We start from the raw sequence: 13,471 nt of genomic DNA, 5'->3' as shown, positions 1-13,471 counted from the left end.
TATTATTATTATTATTAATATATAGGTTACCATTAAGATAATAACTTATCACTAATAAAATTTTAGCATAATAAATAAAAAATAGAATTACATCAATATAATTAAAATAGTTAAAAATATTTTTGATTGCTAATTAGGTTAATAATGCATTAATTATTGATTTTAGATAATTATAATAGAGATAATTTTCTAAATTAGTATAATTATGAATTATTCATTAAATGCTAAGTATAACATTGTTATATAATTATAATTAAGATACTTTTTTGAAATAAATTTAAAAGAGATTAGTATAATTATAATAAAGATATTATCTTAAATTAGTATAATTATGTATCATTCATTAAATATTAATTATAATATAATTATATCAATTAAAGATAATTTTTTAAAATAAATTTAAAAGAGAGAAATAGTGCAATCATTTTGAAAAAAAAATGGATTCACGAAAAAATGACACCTCACTATCATAAGTTGGGGAAAAACCCAGTTTTAGTATATTAAGTAGATAGATTGGTATAAATTATAATAAATTATATAACATTTAAAAAGAAAATAAAATGAATAAAAAGAAAATAAAAATGAATAGAATAGATAGAAGACTACAATAAAATAAATTGAATGTGGGAGTTTATTTTTTTTGGTACATTTCATATCACATCTGTTTCAATAATAATAATAAATAAAAATACGTCAACTTGATATCTAAGAAAAAATAATGAGATAAAATCATAATACAGTTCTAAAGTAAAAGCTTAAATTAAACCATAATATCATTACACAACACATATTAGAAAGTAATTTCACACTACAATATATCACAAACAGGTAAATGACTTAAATTTAAATACGAAACATTTTTTATTTATGCATACATGATAACACCATAGTCTATAAATACTTCATAGATAACATATCTTTTATAGCTCTGAATGATGAGCATGAAAGTTGGAGAGTGTGGTAGTTTGTGTCCACGATAGTTGTCTTCTTGCAACAACGTCTCATAGGAAGAAAAAGAATTGTTGTAAAAGCTATCAAATGAAAGAGTAATTGGTAAATGAATGATATTTTCTTCTAGTATACATGGTCTTTTATAGTGGTAAAATAAAAATGGAAGGAATTAAATTTTATATTTTTATATTAGGAATAAAATTTGATATTTATCCTAATAGAATTATTATTATTATCAATATGAATGGTTAACAACTTGCCACTAATAAAATCATTGGATAATGAATAAGAATTAGAAAGAATATAATTAAAATGTTTAAAAATATTTTCGATTGATAATTAGTTTAATAATGCATTAAATATTGATTTTATATAATTATAATAAAGATATTTTCTTAAATTAGTATAATTATGCATTATTCATTAAAATAATTAAAAATATTTTTAATTAATAATTGATAAGTAGTTTAATAATACATTAAATATTGATTTTATATAATTATAATAAAGATATTTTCCTAAATTAGTATAATTATGCATTATTCATTAAAAGCATTCATTTTGGAGGGAAAATGGATTCACAAAAAAGTGACACCTCACTTTCATTAGTGGGGAAAAACCCAATTTTAGTATATTAAGTAGATATTAGATTAACAATGGTGTTTTTTAAATTGTGATCAACTATGGTATTTTTTTAAAATATGGGATGATTTAATGTACGGAGTACAAATCGGACCATCCGATTTTTAAAAGGTACAGAAATCGGACCGTCCGATTTTTGGGTACACAAATCGGACCGTCCGATTTCTGTACTCGAACTGTCCGATTTGTGTTGAAAAATTAAAAAAATTTGGAGTACACAAATCGGACCGTCCGATTTGTAGAGGTACAGAAATCGGACCATCTGATTTGTGAGAGATACACAAATCGGACCGTCCGATTTGTGTTTAAAAAAATTAAAAAATTTGAGGTACAGAAATCGGACCCTCCGATTTGTGTACTTCCACAGATTTGAAAAACACCAAAAATTACAATGTTAAAGTATATCACCACTTCTGTTTCCATAACAAAAAAAATTAGCCCACTAGTTGCAGATATAATTATTATATTTTTATAAATATTAGATCATTTTCATCTATTAATTTATTTTTATTATTAAATTAGCTCGANNNNAAATTATTTTTTTAATTATTTTTAATATCTCTTTTTAATTATATAAAATATTTAAAATGTATTTTGTTTTAATAACTAATAATATATACTATTTTTAAACTCATTTCAATAATACATGTTAATAATAAGACTGGATATGCACATAATAAATAATGGTATTTAAGTGTGTTCAAGCGTGTCCGAAAAAAATTTTTTTTTTATTAAGATGCAATCGGATACAAAAGACACGCGTATCGGACGAATATCAACGTATATTGTATTTAAAATGTGTCCGACACAAATACATGACAAATCAAAAAAGCGTCGCGCTATTATTTAATAGTGCTATTATTTAATAGCAAGAGAATAAGTAATAATCTAAGTGATGAAAAACTTTATGAAGCTTTTATTGTTAGTTTAGCTGAACTTGTCTTTTTCTTACATATAATTAGTTTTATATATAAAAAATATATATTTTCACCTATATAATAAGTGAAACATTATGCCTGTTTAGTTTAAGAATATATTTTTTATTTCTATTAATTTTGTTGTTGATAGTTTTAGAAATTCGTGAAAAATGAAAATGAAATTGGATTAACGCACTGTAGCACTGGTATGAATTGGTGGCATCCTTGTCCAATTGTACATTAAGAGAAAATAACAATATTAGTTTAACGAGGAAGTATAAGGAATCAATAGAGTATTTATATAATGTGTATAATAGGTATAAGAATGTTCGATTCAGTAGGATGTTAGATGTTTATTATTTCTGGTATTCGGATGGTTATTCTGGATAATATAGGTGTATTGTGTTTGAGAAATTAATAGTATTTTATCCTAATATTCATTTTTTAACTCATATTAAACTAAATAAATAATCCATTATACACATTATACAAATAATTCATTGACTTTCTAGTAAATTCTAGTTTAATTTCAAAATAAAGGATTCGAAAACATCGATCTCATGCAGTCCATATGTCACTCTTACAAACAATAATAATAATATAGTTATATATTAGGTTCTTGCATGTTTTGATCTCAAATTGAAATGGTATTCATACGTACATTGTCAGTTAGGTTCTATATTTCTATCCGGAGTTAGATTTTTAAGACAATCGTGTAAGGATAAAACATGCACCTATATTAACGTACTAATATATAATGGAATAGAAAAAAAAAAAACAATACAAATATTACATGAATTTAATTATCATATATAAAAATTGATCGTTGTTAGTTCACAATAAAAAATAAAAAAATCACTTGACATAAATTTATTAAAAGCATAACAAGCATAAAGTTTTGAAACATTTCAAACGTAATTATCCTGCTCTAAAGATCAAGAATTAATTGTAGATATTTAATTTTTTATTTTACCTTAATAAAATATTTTTCACATTCCCGCTAACTCATTTTTCTTCAGTTTTCAAATACTCCTAATATACTCTGCATATATAACAATTCTGAACTTGAATTGTCTCAATTTTGGTGTGTTATTTTAAGCTCTTATCAATGGACAGTAAAAGTTTAAGGATAAATTCAAGACTTGCAAGGATTAGACGTAGAATAATTCTAGACAGTCAAAGAAGAAGAAAAAAAACAAGTCTTTGTTCAGGGAATGCACCACAAGGTAATCAACAATTATAGTTATCTCAATCCAATTTTTTAATGGCATTTTTTCTTTCTGTTTCCTAATACTGCATCCTTTTGAAACGTGCAAGACAACTACAATGGAGCAAAGAGAAGAAATATTGCCAAAGAGAGTTTTGTGGCCGGTAGGAGCTCATATAATCAAGTTCTCGCGATTAATAAATCAATATGCACACAAGATTAGAGCAACCAAAATTCAATGCATGCAATGAGGTCCGGTTCACCTATCACAAGGACTCCATTAACAAATGTTACAAGTAAGTTAATTGTATTATCCTTATTTGGACTGTGTTACATTAATAGCGTTTCTATTATTTATAAAATTAGAAAATTATTCAGATGTGATTTGTATCACCATCTCTGTTATTATCATCTGTATTATCTCTAAATCACCACTAAATTAGGGCAGCTATTTATTAATTTGTTGTTTATCAAATCTCTGTTAGTCTGATTTTATATACCCAATATGCCTAAATAGGCTGAAGTACAAATTTCCTCACTGACCTCTTCTATCCATACATGATTTGAGAAGCCTGATTGCTCAAACAGAGTTCAGCGTCTCAGTTCTTAATTAAACTCACACTTGATAGCATTAAATTAAATGAAATGAATTTGGCTAATTGTGCTGCCTATTATTCAAATCGTCGATGTTAGGTACTTAGATACATGAAAAGTGGGCCCATCAGCAGGCCCGTTATTACTTAGATACATGTTAGGCACGTTAATTTTAAAATTCACATGAATATTGTTTTAATATATTAAAATTTTAATGTGTCTAATATAAATGAATCTTGCTATAAATATAATATGTTTTAATATATAAAACATGCTATTTTGATAAATGGATCAAATGGTAAATTGGTATATGTCTAATTTGAAAATATATCATAGAAAAAAGAGGTTTATACTAGAACAGTTCATTTTTTATTCTATTGAATCTGTAAAACACGGGCATGTGTATCTGGCATGTTATTTTAACAGCAGCAACTAGAAAATTACACTATGTGAAAAGCGTTGCATGGTTTGTAATGAATTATTTAAGTGGTCAATATTAATAATAGCGGATATGGGTTAATTGGTGATTTGGCAATTTGATTATGTATGTGTTTTGACTTCTGGTGGCTCTTATCCAATTTTTTATTTTATTTTCACTCTTCTATTTTCTCTTTTGATTTTTTTTATTAATTCTATTTCTCCTATGATACTATAATATTCGTTTGTTTTCTTTTTAACTTACTTTCACATTTGGTGAATAAAAAGTCTCCTATTCCTTTGCTCTCAAATGAAAACCCAAGACGTGGACGTGAAAACATAATTCAAACACCAATATTGGTAACAACTAATTCAGGAAAAAACACTAATAGTATAAAAAATCGTGATGATCATCGTGGTAATAATCAGTGTTCTTCGAGTCTTCAGTCAATTACTGTACCAGCTTTTGAACATTTATCAAACAGGTACGTGTGAAAATTATATAACATTAACTATTTCAATATTTTTTTGTTATTTTCTTATTGGAAAAACTGCTAATGACATTAGGATAGCTATTGGAAAGACAATGATCCAAGCTTCACGGGTTATAAAGTCCGTCACAAAGAGTGGAAATGAATTGTTTAGAGAGTCTCGACATTGCATTGGTGAATCATCAATTCAAGCATGCAGAAATTCTAATATTGATCCTCTTAGAGATTATGAAGGTTGATATCTTTGTTTTTTGCTTTATTTTCGATAAAGTTGGAATTAATTTCTAATCCTATTTATTTCTGCAAAAAAAAAAAGTTAGAATTTGAACTTTTGTTATTATATTGATATACGTTTATCTCAATTCAGTGATCGAAGCCGTTGATGATATCAATTATGAGCCAGAAGATATTGAAATATCACATGGGTACCATGGTCGAAACCCATAATAGATGAAGAAGGTATTGATGTATTGTCTTTTTTATTTTAAAATCTCTTGAATTCTGGACAACAATTAACTGATGTTATAAATCCTTTAGATACATTGGATCTTGGAGATCCCATATACCAATGTCTACACTGTCAGGCCTTGATGTGGCTAGATGAATGCTTGGAAAAGTCAAGACGTAGCTCCAATCCTATATTTTCTTTATGTTGTATGGAAGGAAAGGTTGAATTGTCTTTCTTGAAGCATCCACCTCAAACGTTGCAAGAGTTACATAGTGGAACGGATGAAAAAAGCATATACTTTCTTAAAAACATAAGGGCTTTCAACGGAATGTTTGCATTCACTTCTATGGCAGGAAGAGTTGACCATTCGATAAACAAAGGTGGTGCACCTCCTATCTTTCGCATTGGAGGTCAAAATTATCACCGTATTGGCAGTTTACTACCACCGGAAAGTGAGAAACCAAAATTTGCCCAACTATACATTTATGATACTGATAATGAAATTACAAACCGCATGGAATCATTTAGGTAATTGTTCGACTCACGCGTGTAATTCTTCTGTTTCCTAATTTTATCTAAAATGCTGATTATAGTAATATAATATAATGAGGAGTTAAATTCTCATGCGATCTTCTCGAAGCTTGACAAATGAGTTAAAATTCTCATATATTATTTATTCATTAACAGGTCAAACATCAGTGCAGAATTGATGGAAACTGAAATTGTTTCGTCCTTGAAAGTCATGATGGATGAAAATAATGCCCTAGCAAAGGCATTTCGTTTAGCACGGGATAGATACCAATTTGATGGGTCTGCTGATGTTAAGTTATGATTAATAACCAGAAAAAATACTGATGCAAGGACATATAATTTGCCAACGGCATCTGAAGTTGCTGCACTGATAGTTGGAGATATTGACGAGAGCGGAGTTAATAGGGATATAATAATTGAGACAAAATCAAGAATCTTGCAGAGGATAGAAGTATCACATCCAATGTACCTTGCTCTTCAATATCCTTTGTTGTTTCCATACGGTGAGGATGGTTACAGATTACATATAGCTACTTCTTCTCGACCAAATGTCAGGAGAACTCAGAAAAGATCAACAATAAGCATGAGAGACTTCTTTGCATACAGACTTCAGAGAAGGACTAACGAGTCTCAGGTCCTTTTGCGGTCAAGAAGATTACTGCAACAATTCATAGTAGATGCCTACACTATGGTTGAGTCAGAACGGCTTTTATACTTACGATTGAAACAACCAAACTTGAGGCTAGGCAAGTTCAAGCAATTGCATGAGTGTATGGTTCGTGGTGAAACTAATGCCATTAACACTGGACAAAGAATTATTCTCCCAAAGAGTTTTACCGGTGGTCCAAGGTACATGTTCAACAATTGCAAAGATGCTTTTGCAATATGTAAATATGCTGGATATCCAAGTTACTTTATCACTATGACATGTAATTCAGAATGGAATGAGATAAAAAGAGAGGTAACACCCCAAGGACTCCATGCAGAGGATAGACCAGACATCTTATGTAGAATATTCAAGTTGAAGGTTGATAAATTAATTAAGGAATTGAAGAGAGGAACATTCTTTGGAAAGATTATTGGATGTAAGTATAACTAATCTTCCTACGAGTTTTTATTTACTCTATCTATATTATCTATAGTTAATATTTTTAAATTTGCAGATTGTCTAACCATAGAGTTTTAAAAGAGAGGTCTACCTCATGCCCATCTTCTTTTATTCATGCATCCGGAATCAAAACCACGAACTGTTGATGACATAGACAAGGTTATTAAGACAGAGATTCCAGATAAGAGGGAAAATCCAAAATTGTATGCTGCTGTTGAGAAATATATGGTTCATGGTCCATGCGGTCATTTAAATAGAAAGAGCCAATGCATGATCAATGGTAAATGCTCAAAGTTTTTTCCCAAGGCATTTCGAGATAGGACAATTATTGACGAAGTAGGCTTTCCAAGATATCAAAGAAGAGATGATGGGCGAACTGTATCAAAGAAAAATATAGAGGTTGACAATTCATTCATAGTTCCATACAATCCCGGCCTTCTTCTAAAATTTGGATGTCACATCAATGTTGAGTATACTTGCCAAACTTCAGCAATCAAATATCTGTTTAAGTATCTTCACAAGGGTAATGACAGGGTGACAGCTGCATTTTATCAAAGCAATGAATCTCAGGTAGATGAAATACGTAATTATTATGATTGTAGATATATATCAGCATGTGAAGCTGCATGGAGATTGTTTGGTTATCCTATTCAAATGAAGGAACCAGCAGTAATAAGATTGCCATTTCATCTTCCTGATGATATGCCAATTGTCTACAAAGATACCGATACAATTCAGTCAGTTGTTGAGACTTCTTTTTTCAAGGAATCTATGTTGATTGGATGGTTCAAAGCAAATGAAGTCCATAATGATGCCAAAAATCTGACTTATTCTGAGTTTCTAACAAAATTTGTTTGGAATGGAGAGCATCATATGTGGACTCATAGAAAGCAAGGCTATGCCATAGGAAGGATATCTCATATACCACCAATGAATAAGGAAGATTACTATCTAAGGCTACTTTTGAACATTCAAAAGGGATGCACGAGTTTCAGTGATCTAAGAACAGTTAATGGTGTCGTTTATGACTCCTTCAAAGATGCATGCTATGCTCTAGGACTGTTGCAGGATGACAGAGAATTCATTGATGCAATCTCTGAAGCAGGAACATGGCACTCTGCAACTTTTTTAAGGAGACTTTTTGTTGTTTTATTAACATCAAATAATATGAGTAGGCCAGATTTTGTTTGGCAAAAGACTTGGAACTTTCTCTCCGATGACATACTATATGAACAGAGAAGATTATTACAAATGGAAGGTAACTATAGTCTATTATAATTTCTTTTCCCTGTTAGTATTCAATTTATCATATAATTATAACAAAAGTATTGGATAAGAAATTTTTAGAGTTATTTTCTTTAACAGAATGCTTTTTTTTTTGGGAATAAAATTATCATACATATGGCTGATTCATTGCTGTAAATCATATCTACTTAATCTAAGAAACCGTAACTAAATCCACATACTTCCAATACTTGCATTTGCATCAGTTATTTGTGTGTCTTTTTTATTTTATGTTATAATGATTTTGATATTCATGTTAATCACAATAATATTTTTAAAAGGACATGTTACTAATGAAACATTTTTTAAATAAAAAACAAGGAGTGTTATTTATCATTCAATAGTGCATTTCAAACATTTTTTACCAGAGATTAATTTAATAATTTTTTAAGTAATTGTATTATTTTAAATTAAAAAAATACAGATTTGATCATGTCAGAAGTCCAAATAAAAGATATTGCACTTGTAAAAATTGAGGATTTGCTCCAGTCAAATGGCAAGTCATTGAAAGAATATTGTGGAATGCCATATCCTTTAGAAAATTTGGTGTCCAGCTTAAAAGACAGAATTATAATGGAAGAGTTGAACTTTGACGTTAATACTCTTGCGAATGAACTAGGTGGGTATTTAGAAAGACTAACTAATGAGTAAAAATTTGCATACGATCAAATAATCGGTGCTGTTAGCGGTAATATGGGTGGACTTTTCTTCTTATACGGTCAAGGTGGTTGTGAAAAAACGTTCTTATGGTCAACTATATCATGCTCAATTAGGTCTAAAGGAGGTATCGTTTTAAATGTTGCTTCGAGCGGGATTGCTGCACTTTTGTTGCCTAATAGAAGAACTGCACATTCAAGGTTTAAAATTCCTTTGGCCATAAATGAGGATTCTTTGTGTAGCATTAAACAGGGAAGTCCTCTTGCAAGGTTAATATCCAAGGCCAAATTAATCATATGGGATGAAGCGCCAATGATAAGTAAGTATTGTTACGAAGCTTTAGACAAATGCCTCAGAGACATCTTAAGGTGCTCAGATTCGTATAATGCTCATTTGCCATTTGGAGGTAAAGTTGTTGTTTTCGGAGGAGATTTTAGACAAATTTTACCTGTGATTCCTAGAGGCTCAAGGCAAGATATAATTCAGTCTTCTATTAATTCTTCATATTTGTGGCATAACTGTAAGGTTTTGAAACTTACAAAAAACATGAGATTGTCACTAGATGAAAACAACAACATACAAGAACACAGAAATTTTGCAGAATGGCTACTCAAAATTGGTGATGGTTTGGCTGGTAATACAACAGATGGTGAATCGATCGTTCAAATACCATCTGACATTTTGATTAAGAACTCTGAGACAGCTTTGGATGACCTCATTGATTTCGTGTATCCAGATATGTTATCCAATTTATCCGTTGAAAATTATTTCAAGGATAGAGCAATTCTTGCACCAACTTTGGATTGTGTCAGTGATGTCAACAACAAGATGACTGCAGGATTACCTGGACATGAAAGAGTCTACTTAAGTTCAGACTCTGTGTGTGCTGAAGAGGGAAATATGGAATTTGAGTTAGATGCTTTCTCGCCGGAGATTCTAAATGGAAATAAATTGTTCAGGTCTACCACCACACAAGTTGGTTCTAAAGGTTGGCGCTCCTGTTATGTTGCTGCGGAATATAGACCAAACTAATGGTTTGTGCAATGGAACGAGGATGCAAGTTAGAAGAATGGGAAATCATGTGATAGAATGTAAGACTTTAACTGGTAACAAAGCTGGAAGTATTGTTCTTATCCCAAGATTGAATCTAATTCCAAATAATGAAACGTTGTCGGTTAGGTTTCAAAGAAGACAATTCCCAATTATTATGTCATTTGCAATGACAATAAATAAGTCTCAGGGACAAACTCTATCGAAAGTTAGAATTTACCTTCCAAGGCCAGTTTTCACCCATGGTCAATTGTGTGTTGCGTTATCAAGGGTAACGAGTAAAGATGGTCTGCGAGTGCTGTTGCAAGATCATGGACACTTGGAAGATAACTGCACGATGAATGTGGTATATAGAGAAGTTTTTGAGAGCCTATAATAAAACTGCATGATGAATGTGGTATATAGAGAAGTTTTTGAGAGCCTATAATAAAAAGGTAATAACAAAATGTCTTACTAAATCTATTTATTTATTAAAATTTATTACTATCACTTAAAAAAATTTAGAAATTCTAGGAACTAATAGATGAATTTTTATTGTACATTAATAGTTTGAGAATATTAAAATTATCCTAAAAATTCGTATAATTTTATTCTCTTGACAAACAATTTTATAATTACGTTAATCATATAATTTTATATACAAACATTGATACAGTGTTGTTTCATGTATATATTTTGCAGGTATCAAAGAATAGCATTGAATTGTTATTCATTAGGTTTAAATTATTTATTGTTTATTACAAAACTTTCTGCATTAGGATTTCCTATTAATTTGTTCTTCATTTTGAGCTGATTTTGATATTTTCTTACTTCACAGTAAATTAACATATAAAACTTTGTTGGTAGATTTAAGTATTACTAGATTATTTATGGTCATATTGAGTATATATGTCTAATTTATTGAAAAAAGTAGATTAAATAACTATTTTATAGTTAATACAATTAACACTATATTAAAAAAAGAAAAATAATGCATACAAGTTATTTTTTTATTAATTAAATTATTATAATTAAAATAAAATTTAACATAACAACTTAAAATTATAATTTCAATCTTATCACGTGCATGATACGGGTGATTAAACTTGTATATATATATTATTAGATTGATCTCAAATTGAAATGGTATTCATACGTACATTGTCAGTTAGGTTCTATATTTCTATCCGGAGTTAGATTTTTAAGACAGTCGTGTAAGGATAAAACATGCACCTATATTAACGTACTAATATATAATGGAATAGGAAAAAAAAAAAAATACAAATATTACATGAATTTAATCATCATATATAAAAATTGATCGTTGTTAGTTCACAATAAAAAATTAAAAAAAAAATCACTTGACATAAATTTATTAAATTTTAAAATTAAAAATATTTTTTTAAATAATACTTACAAAATATCTTATCAAAAGTTGATCTCTCTTAATTCTTTTTTAGAATATATATTTAATATTTACTAATTTTTGTTACATTTTTTATTTTTTGAGACTTATTTGTTATTTGTATCATTTAGANTTATTTATAATAAAAATATTCTATATATAATAAAAATCAACTATCTATATTTATACATATTGTTGAGTTAAGAAATTAACTAAATTAACTAATGATGACAAATATTAATTTATTGGATAAATTGACTAATTAATTTTGATTATTTTGATTAAAGTGATGCAGGCTAAAAATTCAATATTCAGCTGCAGTCTAAATTGAATGGAAAACAAAAACAAGGCTGGTGGGTTAAAATGCAAACGAATCCCAAAAGAAACAAAGCATAGAAGGCAACGGGTTGAATGAAAAAGATCCGATCCGATTGCCTCTCTCATTCAAACCTCTCCAAATTGCTCTCACCCAAAAGTAACGTTTATCTGTTCCCTCTTGGTCAGAAATCAGAAAAGTGAGAGAGAGAGAACCTCTTCCTTAAGCTATTCACCAAAGAAGCAAGAAAGAGAAGGTTAAGCAAATGGTAGAAGTATAATCACCCACATCAATCTATATCAAGAAGAGATCAGAAGCTAAAGGTGATTTTATTTCCTTCTACATGTATCTCATTTTCTTCTCTTTATCTTCAACTCTCTGCTACTCCATATTGGGATACATGGGAAAGATAAAGTCTGTTCTTCCCTGCTGTGCATCTACGATCATAAATAAAACTTGGGGACCAAGCTGTTTTTCAATGGCCAAGATCTGGCTAACCATTGAAGGACTTTTTGTGTTTGCTGTCTTGAGGCTTTCGGTCAACCAAGGAGGTCAGAACCAAAGTCCTAATTTGAGTAAAAATGAAAGAAAGTGAACGGCTGAGTTGGTGAAGCACAAAGTTCAAGGTTTGACCTAGGAAAGGGCAACATGCAAGGAGATATAAAAGAAGCTGGCTCACTATTCAAAAGCCAAAGAGAGATAACCAGTGTATTGAGGTTGTGTTCTGTGAAGAGCTATTCGAAGAAGTTCATCTACTTGGACAGTGTTATTTTTCAAAGAAGCATTCCGCCAAATATGAAGAACTGAATCAGAGACACGCAAATCTGGTTTATCACATAGCAAAGAGGCTGCTGAAGAATCAATCTCCTTCATGTTGTTATAGATTGTATTTTACTTTTCAATGTTTATCTTTCTGTAATTTTTAAGTGAAAAGGCATATTGAGAGAACTCAAGTAAAAGCCAATGAATAGAAAAGGATGAGTGATACACTTGAGAGAAAAGTCTAGAGTTATTTTCAGATTTCTTTAGGTAAGTCCATGTCTTGTATCTTGTACCTATGAGGTATCCCTTTCTTAGTTGGTTAAGCACTAAGAGTGAAGAGTTAGATATTAGCATAGTCAATGTCAAGTTTGGTTAGAACTTGAGTGTGAGAGGATTGTGTCAATCCTGTAGAATTGGTGTATGTAATACTTTAATTATAATGGAAATTCCACCACTGTTATGGTAGAGATTGGACATAAGTTGCATAGCACAAGCACAAGGCAACCGAACCAGAATACATAATGGTATTAACTTTTCTCTTCTCTGTTCTGTTCTGTTTTCTGATATTCATGAGACAAAAATAAATTGTCTCATAAATTTCTGCTGCTGAATTCAAACAGAATCAGAATTAAAAATTTACTTTAAAAAGTTATTACAATAACTAAAAAAAAAAAGCATAGATTCAACCTCCCTTCTCTAAACCTACTACAAC

At 29.6% G+C, this 13,471-nt stretch overlaps 3 protein-coding genes and 1 long non-coding RNA gene across 4 annotated transcripts; all 4 read left to right on the top strand.

Moving 5' to 3' along the window:
- The first annotated feature begins 5,028 nt into the window (after positions 1–5,028).
- LOC110278154 (uncharacterized) lies at positions 5,029–5,660 on the top strand. The gene is made up of 3 exons (XR_008006693.1): positions 5,029–5,213; positions 5,296–5,453; positions 5,587–5,660. It is a non-coding gene; the product is annotated as an uncharacterized LOC110278154 (long non-coding RNA).
- Positions 5,661–6,826: 1,166 nt separating this feature from the next.
- LOC107475003 (uncharacterized) lies at positions 6,827–7,681 on the top strand. Its single transcript, XM_021136356.2, has 2 exons — positions 6,827–7,283; positions 7,362–7,681. Exons 1-2 carry the CDS (start codon positions 6,887–6,889, stop codon positions 7,382–7,384), a joined length of 420 nt encoding a protein of 139 aa, XP_020992015.2. The 5' UTR covers positions 6,827–6,886; the 3' UTR covers positions 7,385–7,681.
- On the top strand, positions 7,421–9,241 carry LOC107474995 (uncharacterized). Its single transcript, XM_016094638.1, has 2 exons — positions 7,421–8,564; positions 9,015–9,241. Exons 1-2 carry the CDS (start codon positions 7,421–7,423, stop codon positions 9,239–9,241), a joined length of 1,371 nt encoding a protein of 456 aa, XP_015950124.1.
- A 42-nt stretch (positions 9,242–9,283) lies between these two features.
- LOC107474984 (uncharacterized) lies at positions 9,284–10,279 on the top strand. Its single transcript, XM_016094626.1, has one exon. The coding sequence runs from the start codon at positions 9,284–9,286 to the stop codon at positions 10,277–10,279; it is 996 nt and encodes a 331-aa protein (XP_015950112.1).
- The last annotated feature ends 3,192 nt before the right edge of the window (positions 10,280–13,471 follow it).

The sequence above is a fragment of the Arachis duranensis genome, chromosome 1 (genome assembly GCF_000817695.3).
Source record: "Arachis duranensis cultivar V14167 chromosome 1, aradu.V14167.gnm2.J7QH, whole genome shotgun sequence".
Classification (NCBI taxonomy): Eukaryota; Viridiplantae; Streptophyta; class Magnoliopsida; order Fabales; family Fabaceae; genus Arachis; species Arachis duranensis.
The sequence above is the reverse complement of the archived record's forward strand: the minus strand, read 5'-3'. Positions and strand labels throughout refer to the sequence as shown.

Excerpts from the sequence above, each read along its gene's own strand:
- LOC107475003 (XM_021136356.2), top strand. The coding sequence starts at position 6,887 with ATGGTTGAGTCAGAACGGCTTTTATACTTACGATTGAAACAACCAAAC. Across the intron at positions 7,284-7,361 it reads CTTTGGAAAGATTATTGGAT|ATTGTCTAACCATAGAGTTT; the intron begins GTAAGTATAACT and ends TTAAATTTGCAG.
- LOC107474995 (XM_016094638.1), top strand. The coding sequence starts at position 7,421 with ATGCATCCGGAATCAAAACCACGAACTGTTGATGACATAGACAAGGTT. Across the intron at positions 8,565-9,014 it reads AAGATTATTACAAATGGAAG|ATTTGATCATGTCAGAAGTC; the intron begins GTAACTATAGTC and ends AAAAAAATACAG.
- LOC107474984 (XM_016094626.1), top strand. The coding sequence starts at position 9,284 with ATGGGTGGACTTTTCTTCTTATACGGTCAAGGTGGTTGTGAAAAAACG.